Source organism: Apostichopus japonicus, chromosome 4, assembly GCF_037975245.1.
Source record: "Apostichopus japonicus isolate 1M-3 chromosome 4, ASM3797524v1, whole genome shotgun sequence".
Classification (NCBI taxonomy): domain Eukaryota; kingdom Metazoa; phylum Echinodermata; class Holothuroidea; order Aspidochirotida; family Stichopodidae; genus Apostichopus; species Apostichopus japonicus.
Window position 1 is genome coordinate 12659258 of NC_092564.1, and position 15187 is coordinate 12674444.

Here is a 15187-nt window from a genome sequence, read left to right on the forward strand (position 1 = left end):
TTTTTTTGAAAATAGTTAAATCATTGAAGATAGTACAGGAAGGGCATAACAGTATTCTGTGATGCTCTTACTTTTGTTTTGACCCCTAATATCATAACATACTTGGGCTAATTACCAAACTAATTAAATATGTGGGTTTTACTTTCAAAGTAATGAAATTAAGTTGACTTAAGGTTCCTACTTTTTCCTCAAAATTAAGTCAACCTATATATTTAAATGATAAACAACATATTTCAAAGGATCTTACAAACACACAAACAAAACAAAAATGAAGGAAAAAGTGTCATGTCATTGTAAATTTAAGAAACAACCTCAGAGATCAACAAGAGATGCAACCTCAGAGACCTGCTAGATGAAGATGAGAGGAAGTGATACAACTAGCAAGGAAAAGAAGAATAGAACACATCATTTAATTTATTTCCACCTACCCCCTCCCTATACAAATAATATATAAAGATGAAAGGAAAGTCCCCTCCATTCTCCTACTATCCTCTTCCTCGGATAAATGACTGGTCACCTCACGAGATGAGTTTGAATCTATCTAAAATGTCTTCGTCTCGTCCATTTCTTCCTATTCTTGTCTGAAGCTTCTTTTATGGTTCAATTTTAAATTGTTTTGAAGTATTTAAAGAATTGAAATGTGAAGGGCCTACCAATAGATGGATTTGATTGGTTGCTATAGGTCCAGGCTCTCTCGTAGTTGAACGCAGCATCTTGATAGGACTGCTCCTTCTCCATGATGAAGCCCAGGTACTCGTAAGCCTTCGAACTTGACTGAGGAAATATGCAAATTACAAGAAGAACAAGAAATAGATTGGGGTCATCGTGTGGGTAGTCGGGATAGAGATTCACGTTAGAGACGTAACATAAAGCAGTGACATTAAAAATATGCTCCTATTTCAATGTTTCCTTTCTGCAAAGACTAAACAGTTGAGAACACTTTTATACACCTTTGTACCATGTTGAGGCTGTGCAGTGATCCCTGAGATGTGTCCCCTGCCACCTAGCAATGTATGATCTTAGACTAGGACTGGAGTTTTGAAGAAAATGTGGAATACAAGAGACAGGAAAGAGAGGGGGAGAAGGGGGAGAAGTGGGAGAAGGGGAGCAGGGGGGAGGGGGAAGAGGGGAGAAGGGGGAGAAGGGGGAGCAGGGGGAGAAGGGGAGAAGGGGGAGAAGGGGGAGAAGGAGGCAGCCAATACATCTGAGTATAGAGGAAAATATGAGAAGAATTGTAAAAGTGAGCAGTAGAGAGGGCAATACTTTACTTGTATTTACATAAACGGTAGTTTAGTGACCTAACAGGATTGTGAATAATAAGTACATACTAACACAGCTGAGTTCTAATAACATAAACTTAGTTTCATAACACCACAAAGAGGAATAATAAGATTGTTATATAGATTATTGCATTGATGAAGCTAGTTTCCTTCTCACTTTAAAATATTTTACTTTCTATTCTATCCTATTCACTGAAGTAACCGGTACAATACTACATATTATACATGACACGCCATTGATCTTTCACTCTCTCTCCCAAATAGTTTCAATTAGCTGGTAATTAATCTTTCACATACAGAATGATAACTTCCCTGTTATGGCTATTTAATGTAGAAGTAACGCTTACCTCGGGAGTGCTGTGGGACCACAGACTGAGCTTCTCTCTCCCCCATCACCTCCCCCCCACCCCCTCTCTGATTTTGTTTGTTATAGTTTTAAATTGAAACAGACTCTGTCCAAGTGGTAAACATTTGTTGTGACATTGTTCAATCTAATTGAGATGACAACTGCTCAACATACCTGGTTATGTTGAAGACATTTCTTCAACAGATCTGTGGCCATGTCATACTTGCCAGAGTTGATGTAAATATCAGACAAGAGCAACCAACTCTTCTCAAATTCATCTGCATCCTAAAATGTAAACAATATGAAAATTATCATCTTTGAAAGTGAAATGAATATCCCCGTTGCACAGACGCTACCCGAAACTTGGAGGTGACAACCTCATCACGCCATACTGACTTTTCCGTTCATCTCAGGGTATAAAAGTAAAATCAATGTCACACTTGAAAAATAAGCAAATAAGCATCTTAGTTTGGAAATAGTGTTCATATCTGGGATAATACTTCAAAGAGTGGCAGGATTAAACTGAAAATCAATATATGTATAGATAAATTTATATATAAATACTAAAAATTCCATTGTTTATCAAAAAGAATTTGTAAGTCAAGTTTTACTGCAATCTTCACAAAATTAGAATTTGTCAAGCTCATGTTGACCAATCATAATCAACTTTATCCTTCCTATGATACTGTCTGTTGCTTCTCATTACATGGTATACTGTCTATGGTGTAGGGAGAGAAACAACGTACGTTAGGATTCCAGTCCATCTTAGCGATTCTCTTCAGTTGGTTCCTTGCCCTCGGTGTCTGCTTTAACATCATGTATGCAGTGGCCATTCCAAGCAATGCTGGGATATTTTCAGGCTGTTGCTGGATAAAATGAAAACATATCATGAGAATTTTAAGCAGGAGGTGTAACAGAGCTACACACATCTGAGTGAAATTTGGTGAGCTTTATTTATGCCTTCTTGAAAACTGATTGTATGTAACCCATTCTTAACACAGAATGAATATTTTTGAAACCCAGCCGCAATGTTTTCTATGTACATATATCTTTACCAAAAGAACCTTAGTTTGGAGAAAACAGCACCACAAATTTACAAATTTGAATGATTGATTAGGAAATCAGTAACATACATAAGAGAAGACAGTGGGACGGACTTGGTTGACACTAAAACAATTCACTACAAAGTCACAACTTTCCAATACTAACCATCAAGTTTGCCAATACTCGGTTTTACTCCTACAATGACAATATTAGCTGCAAATACATAAAACGAAACCGTTTCGCTAACATAGCCATCACTGATGATGATCACAATGTTTACACTTACATCGGTGGTAGCCATTTCCATGAAACCAGAAAGAGCCTTTTCAATGTTTGCTTTGGACTTGGAGGCCATCAGGGCGTAGTTCTCAAGAACCCTGACTCGCGATGGACTCATCCCAGAATTTACCTCCTGAATGTCAATAAAAATGAAATCAAATTTCCCTCTGGTTAAGTCTTCAGTCCATCAAATCCTTGCTTTAATACCTTTTACATAAATCAAGTCAAATCGAACCGATAAAACCAATTTCGCTCTATATATGACATACACTTACAAAAACATTTATCTATACTGTAACATTTTAAGATATTTCTGATTATTTTATAACCTATTTTTGTTTGTCTGTGAAGAAGATCCTTCTATGATCACAATGTCAGGCCCTCTCAACTTTTACAAATTTACCGATGCAGGTTTTTTGTCTGCTAGATTTGCAGTTTGCTATTTTGGTTTCTCTCTCTCTTACATTTAAAAGGTAAGACATTGTTTTCATTTAATTTTAACAAAAGCATCTCTTTTGCATTGAAAATGATAGTACCCTAAAGTTTATACATTACCTTTAACAATCTTTCTGCAGTTCGCACGGCGGATTGCTCAGAATCTGCCTTTGCTGCTGCTGAGCTGTTACGAAAGATATTAAAAAGAAAAAATTCCACAATTTTCAATCTTCTTTAAAGTATCATACAACTTTTTTTGTGAACCAAATGGAACAAAGTGATTCTTTGGGAATCAAAGAAACTTTTCATGAGTATTTTAAATTTTTTGTATATATTGGAAATTATTACTGATACATTGTGTCCATGGTCTAAAAGATTAGTGACATTCTAACAGGTAGTGGTTAAGCATTATCTGTGACCAAAAATTGTTGCCAAAACAAGATATTAATAACAGCCTAAAATGGGTTGAAAATGCAATATCCACTAGCATCCATGCATGTCTGAAGACTAAAAGCTGGTCTGTTTTTGCTAACAGTATAACTGCGACAGTCGCGCTGTGTCTGCATCCATGTTCTAGATGTCACGCATTGAAAACAGACTAACATTGATTCTGCTTTTTGTAACAGTATGACCGTAAAACTTGGGTCTATTTTCTGCGTGTCAAAACTAACAAACAGATGCACAAATTAGTATCTGCGTCCTGATGATGTGCCTATAATACTGTATAGCTACTGTATAGCTATAATACTGTATAGCTATAACACTGTATAGCTATAATACTGTATAGCTATAACACTGTATAGCTATAACACTCTATAGCTATAACACTCTATAGCTATAATACTGTATAGCTATAACACTGTATAGCTACTGTATAGCTATAATACTGTATAACTATAATACTGTATAGCTATAATACTGTATAGCTATAATACTGTATAGCTATAATACTGTATAGCTATAATACTGTATAGCTATAATACTGTATAGCTATAATACTGTATAACTATAATACTGTATAGCTATAATACTGTATAGCTATAATACTGTATAGCTATAATACTGTATAGCTATAATACTGTATAGCTATAACACTGTATAACTATAACACTGTATAGCTATAACACTGTATAGCTATAATACTGTATAGCTATAATACTGTATAGCTATAATACTGTACAGCTATAATACTTACACAGAGTCGGCGCCCACGTTGTCAAATGTTTCTCCACCGACTGTATCATTGTCTGGGTTGATACAAATCGTGATCATGTTCTCTGTCGCCCTCTCTCCCCATTCGCTATCCTTCCGGGCCATGTTAAAATGTTTGACAGCCGTGGTGGGATTGCCAACATACCTACGACAAAACAAGATGAAAGAAGCATATTTAACAGCGAACATAGAGCCAAGGATGTGAAATTGACCATTTATTTATACGAAAGGCAAATCTGAGGAATTAAAATCACATTAGTGATAAGCGACGGTTAGTCTCATAAATTGTGAGGTGCAAACTTTTACGTCAAACTTTTGGCTTTCTAGAAGTTATAAGTTTCTATATTTTACCATGTCCCTAGCCCCGAAAGTGAAGCCATGAAAAGTACTTGATGATTTCATTCAATAAGTTGTACTATTTCACATTACAATAAATAATTTTTGTTTTTAAAGACTGCAGAGGGGGGAAGAGACTCACCATTCATATAATCCTTTACAGAAGCTCAGACCAGGATCCATTGATGCCCCAGAGGAACTCTTCTCAGCCTCTGCTAGAATTCCAGGTACATCCTCCAACTTACCAGCTCTACGTAACAGATCAATCAGCCTGGACAATGCCACAAAGTGAGCTGAAATATGAGAGAAAAGAAAAAAAAAATGATAATAATATTGAAAATTTTGAATGGCTCTTTGGGATTCAACTTCCTAACAATGGGATATTGCACTGAATGAAGTGACAATTACATTATTAATGATGCATAAAATATGACCAATTTCAATTTTGCAAAATTGATACAGCTTTAATAACAATATAGCAGTAAAGAATGCTCCTTTTAAGGCGCAATTGAATCATGTCAATCGTAGGGTACATATAAAGCATTAAATATTTCACTGTTAGTAGAGAGTAAAGTGTCTGTCTAATGTGAAGACAAAATCCTGGTTTATGAATAACTGGCTGCACTTAGAAAAATTTTGAATGAATTTCCTGACCTCCTAAAATGGGTTATTTGTATTATCCAACCTTTTTGAGATGGGTCCAAACCACCCCACAAATACAAAAAATAGTGTCTAAAATGTTAAGATATAATTTCTGAGAATATTATCCAAAACAATTTGAGGTGGAACTGTTTCAAATGTTGCATTAGCAATAACAATAAAAAAAAATAAGGATTGGGGGGAATTGGGATGGGGATTGGGAGGGGGAGGGGGGAATTGGGAGGGGGACAGAATCTTTCAGATGTATGGGCAATAAAATTCCAGAATGTCCTATATGGTGCAAACTCATTACCGTAGTTATGACAAATTTGAACTTCATTCATGTGTCACTGACAGTACGACAAATCTCAAATATATACAATTCTTATTAGTGATTAAAGTACACTTCCTGTTCGTTTATCTTATCTGTTAAGCACTCAAGAGATTTAGAACAAAAAAGCACCTTAAGAAAATGCAGTTTAGAGATTCAAAGTTTCTGAATTTTCCTTCATACTAAAACATCTACTGAGAAATCACAGATGTACACATCCACCCACTTCCAAAATTCAAGAAGTTATATCCCATTGTCACAGATTTTTAATAAAAGGATGGCAAGAAACAAAGACATATATTCTTATGAATTTCTCTTCATTTAGGGATGATGATTTTTAAGCAAATGAATTGGAGAATTGACCACTCCTCATGTTACTCTCATTTATCTTGTGCAGTGTACACAACTGTATTTGTTCTTAATGAAAACCAGTATTTACCAGGGGTCTGTTGCAATAACTGCTGAAAGTGAAACATGGCCTCCTCATAGTTGCCTTTCCTAAACATCAAGTCTGCCATCATCTGCAAAACGAAAGACAGACTAATAAAGAAAGGGAAAAGAAGGCTAATAATCCACACCAACACGCACCCATACATACACACACCCATACATATGGCTGAAATACCTCAAATTGTGCAGGGGACTACTAAAATTGTCCACTTTGGAGCTGGTATTTATCCCAATATCTTGTTCCTAACTGCAAATAAACTTGTTTCATGATTATTTATTTTGGCCAGATAAAAAACCTACCTTTACATCAGGAAATGAAACACAATGGTTGATCTCTGATAGAATTTTACAACAAATAGGAAAGTTTTTGTTCCAAAAAAAGAAAGAAAAAAAGTTGCTTAAATTTTAATGAAGATATGAAGCAATATGACAAATTAATATAAAACTATTTTTTTTTCTTTGTCTTAGTAATGCATTAAGACTTTTGAATAATATTATTCAATATCATTTCTCTGTAGCCTGAAATTTAGAGTATATAAACAACTTTGTTGGTAATTCCAAAAGTACCACATTTCAACGCCCTTATCTCTAAATAGCTTAGAGTGTATGGCAGGGATGTACGTCATCAGAATAGAAGGATAATTCTTGTTGCAGATATCACCCTAAGTTGAACTGAAGGTAAATTCCTCTATCAACAAGGATGAATAGCTGCTATCAGGCAGTTTTAAGGTCAGTAAAGTAAATACTTTTTATTAATTTTTTAGTTTTTTTTTTATAATTGGCTGTATGGCGCAATGACAAGGACTGAACTTGAAGGCCTCAGCGGAAAGAATCCTTATCAAACTATTTCAAATAACAATCCTTGAACCTTGTTTGACTTACCACTGTTGTTGTGTATTTTTTCATTATCAACTGCAAACTCTTAACAACTTTTATAACTAGTTTGACAGACTTAACACTGTTAATCATGATCAAACTGCAAACTCTTAACAACTTGTATAACTAGTTTGACTGACTTAACACTGTTAATCATGATCAAACTGCAAACTCTTAACAACTTGTGTAAATAGTTTGACTGACTTAACACTGTTAAATCATTATCAAACTGCAAACTCTTTAAAACTTGTATAACTAGTTTGACAGACTTAACACTGTTAATCATTATCAAACTGCAAACTCTTAACAACTTTTGTAAATAGTTTGACTGACTTAACACTGTTAAATCATTATCAAACTGCAAACTCTTTACAACTTGAATAACTAGTTTGACTGACTTAACACTGTTAATCATGATCAAACTGCAAACTCTTATCTACTTGTATAACTAGTTTGACAGACTTAACACTGTTATTCAATATGAAACGGCAAACTCTTAACAACTTGTATAACTAGTTTGACAGACTTAACACTGTTAATCATTATCAAACTGAAAACTCTTAACAACTTTTATAACTAGTTTGACTGACTTAATACTGTTAATCATTATCAAACTGCAAACTCTTAACAACTTGTATAACTAGTTTGACATACTTAATACTGTTAATCATTATCAAACTGCAAACTCTTAACAACTTGTATAACTATTTTGACTGACTTAACACTGTCAATCATTATCAAACTGAAAACTTTTAACAACTTGTATAGCTAGTTTGACTGACTTAACACTGTTAATCATTATCAAACTGCAAACTCTTAACAACTTGTATAACTAGTTTGACATACTTAATACTGTCAATCATTATCAAACTGCAAACTCTTAACAACTTGTATAACTATTTTGACTGACTTAACACTGTCAATCATTATCAAACTGCAAACTTTTAACAACTTGTATAACTAGTTTGACATACTTAATACTGTTAATCATTATCAAACTGCAAACTCTTAACAACTTGTATAACTATTTTGACTGACTTAACACTGTCAATCATTATCAAACTGCAAACTTTTAACAACTTGTATAACTAGTTTGACATACTTAATACTGTTAATCATGATCAAACTGCAAACTCTTAACAACTTGTATAACTATTTTGACTGACTTAACACTGTCAATCATTATCAAACTGCAAACTTTTAACAACTTGTATAACTAGTTTGACTGACTTAACACTGTTAATCATTATCAAACTGCAAACTCTTAACTACTTGTATAACTAGTTTGACTGACTTAACACTGTTATTCAATATGAAACGGCAAACTCTTAACAACTTGTATAACTAGTTTGACAGACTTAACACTGTTAATCATTATCAAACTGAAAACTCTTAACAACTTTTATAACTAGTTTGACTGACTTAATACTGTTAATCATTATCAAACTGCAAACTCTTAACAACTTGTATAACTAGTTTGACATACTTAATACTGTTAATCATTATCAAACTGCAAACTCTTAACAACTTGTATAACTATTTTGACTGACTTAACACTGTTAATCATTATCAAACTGAAAACTTTTAACAACTTGTATAGCTAGTTTGACTGACTTAACACTGTTAATCATTATCAAACTGCAAACTCTTAACTACTTGTATAACTAGTTTGACTGACTTAACACTGTTATTCAATATGAAACGGCAAACTCTTAACAACTTGTATAACTAGTTTGACAGACTTAACACTGTTTATCTTTATCAAACTGCAAACTTTTAACAACTTGTATAACTAGTTTGACTGACTTAACACTGTTATTCAATATGAAACGGCAAACTCTTAACAACTTGTATAACTAGTTTGACAGACTTAACACTGTTAATCATTATCAAACTGCAAACTCTTAACAACTTGTATAACTAGTTTGACTGACTTAACACTGTTAATCATGATCAAACTGAAAACTCTTAACAAATTTTATAGTTAGTTCGTTTGATTGCCTCAACACTCTTGACGTGTAATTATTATCAAATTGAAGACTCATAACTAGTATTTTCTTAGTTATTTTTGATGGACTTACTACTGTTGCTGCATCAGTGTCTGTTCCAATTTGTAGAAGTTTCACCAGCTGATGTTGACATTGGTCTAGTTCTCCTTGAGATAGATATAGTCTGGCTAATTCTAACATAGCTTTACCGTTGTTTTCAGAGTACACCAAAGCTTCCTTATAAAATTTGGCTGCTTTCTCTAAGTCATTTTGGTTGGTACAGTGTTCTGCTATTTCAGAACAAATACTACGATAAAAAAAAAGAGGGAAAAAAAAACAAAAAGCAAGATCGTAACATACATTGAAGAAAATATACGACTCCCCCAAAAATATGGTAAGATGAATTATGTTGAAAGTGCAAGGATGGGTAAAATATAAATCCAAAGAGAGAGAGATAGAGCGTAGGTACACAAATTGATTCCATTTTAATACAATCCAAACATGTCCTCTTCAAGTATAAAACCTTCAAAACAAACAAATGACAAGAGACAAATAAATGGACAAATTGAAAGACAAACAAATTGTCAGTTATCACTTTTTTCACCGTTTTCTTTCTTTCTAAATAACCGACAAAACCAAAATCATTCAAACAGACTCAATTTTTTTTTAAGCACCCTCTCACAAACATTATGAGGCATGAACTGCGTTGGTTTACCTTGCGGCTATAGTCTTCTGTGATTGGACAGATTCGGGCTGCTCCATCTGTACCCTCTTTAAAACTCTAAAATGATAAAAACAGAAAGGAGACCATGCATGCAAAGTCAAGAATGAAATAGTCCACTGTACTTTAATTTTCAATGTGGGGGGGGTGGGGGGGTAGGCAGGGTGGGAGCGAGTGTGAGAGTTTTCATTTTTTATTATTTCAGAAATTCTAGACCATATTTCATGGCAATGAAAGGCTTCTATGTAATTAACTTAGAACTGAGCAAGAATCCCTATGTAGTTGGCTTCCTTTGCTGCCAAAAAAGTTGAAAAAGACAAGAGTAATTTTCAAAACATCCTTGCCATAGTGAAGACCGAGCCCATCATTACATGAATCAAAACTATAAAGCGAATAATTAGTATGACCTCATAACTGTGTCTTGATGTGTCCTTGAAGGACATCAAATATTTATATGGAAGCAATGGCCTTCGATTCACAATTTTTTATGTTTGCGGAAAAAAGTATTTCTTCGTTCCAGGGTTATTTCTTTAAGGAAACATTTACGATCAGAAGCTTTGGTTAAACCGAAAGAAAAGTTTCCAGTGGCCCCATGGATCAAGGTTGCCACTACTTTGAGATAAAACAATAAAGTTGAATTCCAAAGCCTTATATTTCCTCTTCCTCTGATTAATTGCCCAACAATTGTTAACAGAATCACACGGTATTGATGATGCCAACCACAACAGGATAGTAAAAGATTCTTGAATATTAAAGAAACTTTACCATTTAATAATTTAAGACATATTACCTTTCCAAATAATAGAGAGGAAAGTCTACAAGCACCTGTTTGTGCATACATTTATGGACAAAAAATTTGTATAGCATTGTTTTGCAAGGCAAGTTTCACATTGAACAGCAGTTTTCAAATTTGCATATATCAGTTCTTTAAATATGGTTGTAATGTATTTTGCCAATGTGCCTTTGATGTGAAAAGGAGACAATATTGTGTTGATTGACTAACAATATCACAATAGGGGATATGAAGTGCACGGCTAATAAAATGAATTTTATTGTTCGAATAATGAGAAGGGACATTTAGTATTCTTTTGTTCTATTTGATTTCCTTTAGAAATGCAAGAAATATAAGTCACATTAATGTGCAGGAAATAAATACAACAAAAGAATATGGTAGGCTTGCTAAATACAAGGTCTTTTTAGCACTTGCAAAGATTTCTTGGCTAGAACCCAAACAAAGTTTTACGCAGTTCATGTGTAATTTGTACCACTACATTCTAGTTACAAGTTCTGTAAAACATCAGCGTATCAAACTGTTCGGCCGAACACTCCTAATCTCCTTGTCATATACTGTACAAGCTTATTAATAACTATTCTGCCCGAATGTTCTGTACACCAACCAAAGGTATATAGTCTTTGTTTGTGTCACCAGTGTACATAATTAAGAGTGTTTCATTATTGATTTATTATGACCACAAAGGGACTTAAGGCCCCCTAACACTTACAAAAAGTGCTCTTAAAAACTAACTTATGTGCCCCTTAATTCAATTCGCCATAGGTGATTACATAACGACCTCGATGGTTAAACCTCGACATTACTGGTGGATCGTCTGAGGAATAAGCTACAACAAACGTGTGGAAGCAAAGAGTGATAAATTCCCGATTCAGTCATATCTGTAGGTGATTTGACTTCTTTTCAATTTGGGAAATTGCTTTGACAGCCTTTCAGATCTTGTAAAACGTCTCCCTGCTCTTGTCAAAGCTTTTGTTGTGATACCCTGCCATATAAATGTTAAACCCAAGACTTGCTCTCAAAACGATTTGCCTCGTCCGTATTGATCCTCAAATTAATTTTGAGTCCTGACTAAGAGTAACATGGATCACATAACTGCCCATCAGTGGAGTCTCTAGAAACAACTTCATGATTTCTGTTTTCAAAGCTTATGTTTACCATTTAATAGGCAGAATTATGCTTTTTGATGCAAAGGAGTGATGGTTCTTTTCTGATGCCACTGGCTGGTGGAAATGTTGTTTTCACTTAATAATTTAAGGATTCTCTTTATAAATGTATTTTACCTGCTGTTAAACTGATGTTTAAGGACATGAAACCATAGACTCAGTACATGCTATGTTATTCTTAAGAAAGTTTGGACTCACCGTCCTTGTAAGTCCCTCGCCTTGGACAAGGCAAGCATAGCGTCTTCCAGTTTGTTAGCCTTTTGGTGAACTTTTGCCAAGAGATTGTTCAATTTGGTGTGCTCCATGAGTGAAGGAAGGTCATTCCCTAAGGACATGAGAAGAAAAATATGGAAAGTAATTTTACAACAAAGAAATTGCTACTTATGCTGCTGGCCTTATGTTTATGCAAAAGTAAGCATATTTGCATAGAAGGTTTTAGTTGTCAGCATAACAGTCAGACCTTTATGTCCATCACTAGATCCACAAACATTGCAAGGATTTGCCATGTGATCTTCAAGAATTGGTCACATGATCACAAAGTATTGGTCACATGATCTTATAGTGTTTAACTACATGATCTTAGATGATATGGCACATGATCCTAAACTAAGTCACATGTTCCTACAGAAATGGGCACATGATCTTATAGTATTCCTTAAGTAATAGTCATATGTTCCTACAGAAATGGGCACATGATCTTTTAGCATTGACTGATTTCACATAATAAGAATTGGTTAATATACATGATCCCACAGGATGGACCACATGATCCATAATGCTTTTATCTCCTCTCTGTCTACTGCAAACATTCGTAAAGAATATGGTGACGAGACCTTACAGGACTGGCACCACTGATCAGGTTATTTACCAACTAGTGTATGTATGTATTTTAGATCCTCCAGCAAGCAGGAACTCGCAAAGAAGCCTCATTGGCTTATCAAAGCCGCAAGCTGACCGAAGTCAGTCTTTTAGATTCATATTTAACGTCCATGATTATGAATTGTCAACAACTCTGTAACTGGACGATAATACATTAATCTTGGAGTGACTCGAACTCGGGACCTTATGACTGAAAGGGCACCGGCGTTAACCACTGAGCTAACACTCCAAACTAGTTAAAAGGAAATGTCTGATTGGGTCTCATAAAGACCACATAATACTGTACCATTCTTGTATCTTCCACACAATTACAGCTCAACAGAAGTGTGGAGGGAACATCCCTTTGAAAATTTCGACACTTTGCAAAAACATCAAAGAGCGGAAAATTTACTGTTTGGATTTGATGTAAAAGTTAAGTGTGTAAATCATAACAAATCTGAAAAATCACTGTTTTATACACTTAGTTTATCTCATCGACACGGTAATTTTTACAGATTCTTGACGTTTCGACAAGATGTTAACAAAGCGGGCTAACGGTTAAAAAATTTCAGTTTTTAACGTTTTACACACTTAGTATGTACATCTCATCAAAACGGTAATTTACAGATTTTGACGTTATGTCAAGATGTTAAGCAAGTTATGAAAAGCGGTAATTTTTCAGATTTTTACCGTTTTTCAATTAGTGTAAGTCATCAATATTTCCATGTCCCTTCTATGCTTCCCTACCATTCAATGCTGCCATTTTCATCAAATCTACTGTAGTTTTACTATACAAATAAACTGTACAAGTCGCTTCATAAGCCTCTTAATTCAATGTAGACTCCACAAGAATCTAATCTCGAATACCAGTTTTGACAACTTTTCTTTTTTCATACAAAATTTCCATAAACACCTCAAACTGTTACCTATTTGCATCAATTGTTAACAAAACATAATCTTACCAGGATTCTGTTCCAGAGCCATCTGGAGGTGCTTTTCGGCTTTTTCATATTGCCTCAGTTTCAGGAGTAATTCCCCAAGATCCAATCGTAGAATACTCTGACCTCCAGTCTTCAGAGCTGCTTCGTAATATGCAATTGCCTGAAGGAGAGAAGGAAAGGATACTGTTTGAGAGGCAGATTAAGAAATGCAAAGGGAATCAGAAGGGCCGGGGGGGGGGGGTGGGGGGTGGGGAGAAGGTTAAGGCTGAAGCAGTCACTGGGTGGAATTAAGCATCTATGGAATTTAAACAGAAGTATGCCAAGTCTATGCCATAGAGTTGAATATAGATAAACTTAAGAGGATGGAATCAAAATACTGTTGATGCATTTGTTCTCTGCAATCAAGGAGAAATGTCCCCTATTAGCACACTGGACACAAAGAAGAGCAGACGACCATTGCATTTCATATGATCTGGAAGTCCCGCTCCACAGTAGGGAAACCTACCGACCATGGAGGGTCATGTGACATGATCCAAGGTGCTACTAACATATTATTTAACCCTTTGTCAGTTCAACCCGATACAAGTTTCACAGACGGAAAAAAAGAAAGAAAATGCCACTATATAAAGGGTCTCTATGGTAAAATTGAGCACAACTGCTGAGGTTTGAATGATAGTGGTGTTAGGTTGACTTTTTCTGTCTCAGAAAAGGCTGGATCTGCATGGATCCAGGCTTCTATTCAAACATCTACTTGTCAGAGACTGCATTCGGTGGTTTCACCTGTCATGTTACGCACATGTTATATGCAAAAACAATACAGAGACTTGCGTTGCTAAGGAACAATGAATCCTGTCATCTGCTTCGTCTATGTACATTGTGTACAGTCCTGATAAACTACGAATGCTCCAGATGCAGTTCGATTATTATTGGAAAAAAAGTTTCTCAACATGGCAAATTTGGTATTGAAAGTTGTAGTAAACATTGGAAAACTGTACCACTTGGCCAGATTGTTTGCGTAGCCTCTTAACCAGATGAGTGGTTGCTACGAGATCATGACATTAGTTGTTTATTGAATATATGCATTCAAGGAGTAATGTAAGAGTTGAGTGCTACAAGGGAGCCCGTCACATGACCCTCCATGGTTGCTACGGTTTTTATTGCACGTCTCCAGATTGGCATTGTCGGTCCATATTATATATATGCCGATGCCCGAGACTCACCATAGCAGCACAAGATAGATATTATCTATATCCAACTATATGGTCTATACAGTGATGCTGGGCTTTGGTGGTCACATATGGCAAATCACAGATTGATGTAACAGACATTATCAAAAATTGCATTTTCAACCAAAGGTGAGAAATTATTTTTTGACAACATTTTACTATAAAGAATTTTAACATAAAAATAAATTACAAAACTCACTGCTACATACTGATGAAAAGATTTGCTCTATCTAAAGTTTTATGAGAGAATGAAATCAATGAGTAAAAAT

General features: G+C 34.9%; 1 protein-coding gene across 3 annotated transcripts in view; it reads right to left on the minus strand.

Annotated features, from left to right (window-relative positions):
* LOC139966482 (tetratricopeptide repeat protein 21B-like) overlaps nucleotides 1–15187 on the minus strand; it is a 44175-nt gene that overhangs the window by 4694 nt on the left and 24294 nt on the right. For 2 of the 3 annotated variants that reach the window (XM_071969528.1, XM_071969529.1), the window contains exons 21-32: nucleotides 13714–13852; nucleotides 12092–12218; nucleotides 9932–9997; nucleotides 9310–9523; nucleotides 6342–6423; nucleotides 5075–5225; nucleotides 4580–4741; nucleotides 3505–3568; nucleotides 2957–3082; nucleotides 2373–2492; nucleotides 1801–1911; nucleotides 654–774 (exon numbers count right to left, since the gene is read on the minus strand). In XM_071969528.1, the coding sequence (XP_071825629.1) occupies nucleotides 654–774; nucleotides 1801–1911; nucleotides 2373–2492; nucleotides 2957–3082; nucleotides 3505–3568; nucleotides 4580–4741; nucleotides 5075–5225; nucleotides 6342–6423; nucleotides 9310–9523; nucleotides 9932–9997; nucleotides 12092–12218; nucleotides 13714–13852 (1483 nt within the window). The remainder of the gene's footprint in view (nucleotides 1–653; nucleotides 775–1800; nucleotides 1912–2372; nucleotides 2493–2956; nucleotides 3083–3504; nucleotides 3569–4579; nucleotides 4742–5074; nucleotides 5226–6341; nucleotides 6424–9309; nucleotides 9524–9931; nucleotides 9998–12091; nucleotides 12219–13713; nucleotides 13853–15187) is intronic. The other variant, XM_071969530.1, reaches the window with a different exon arrangement.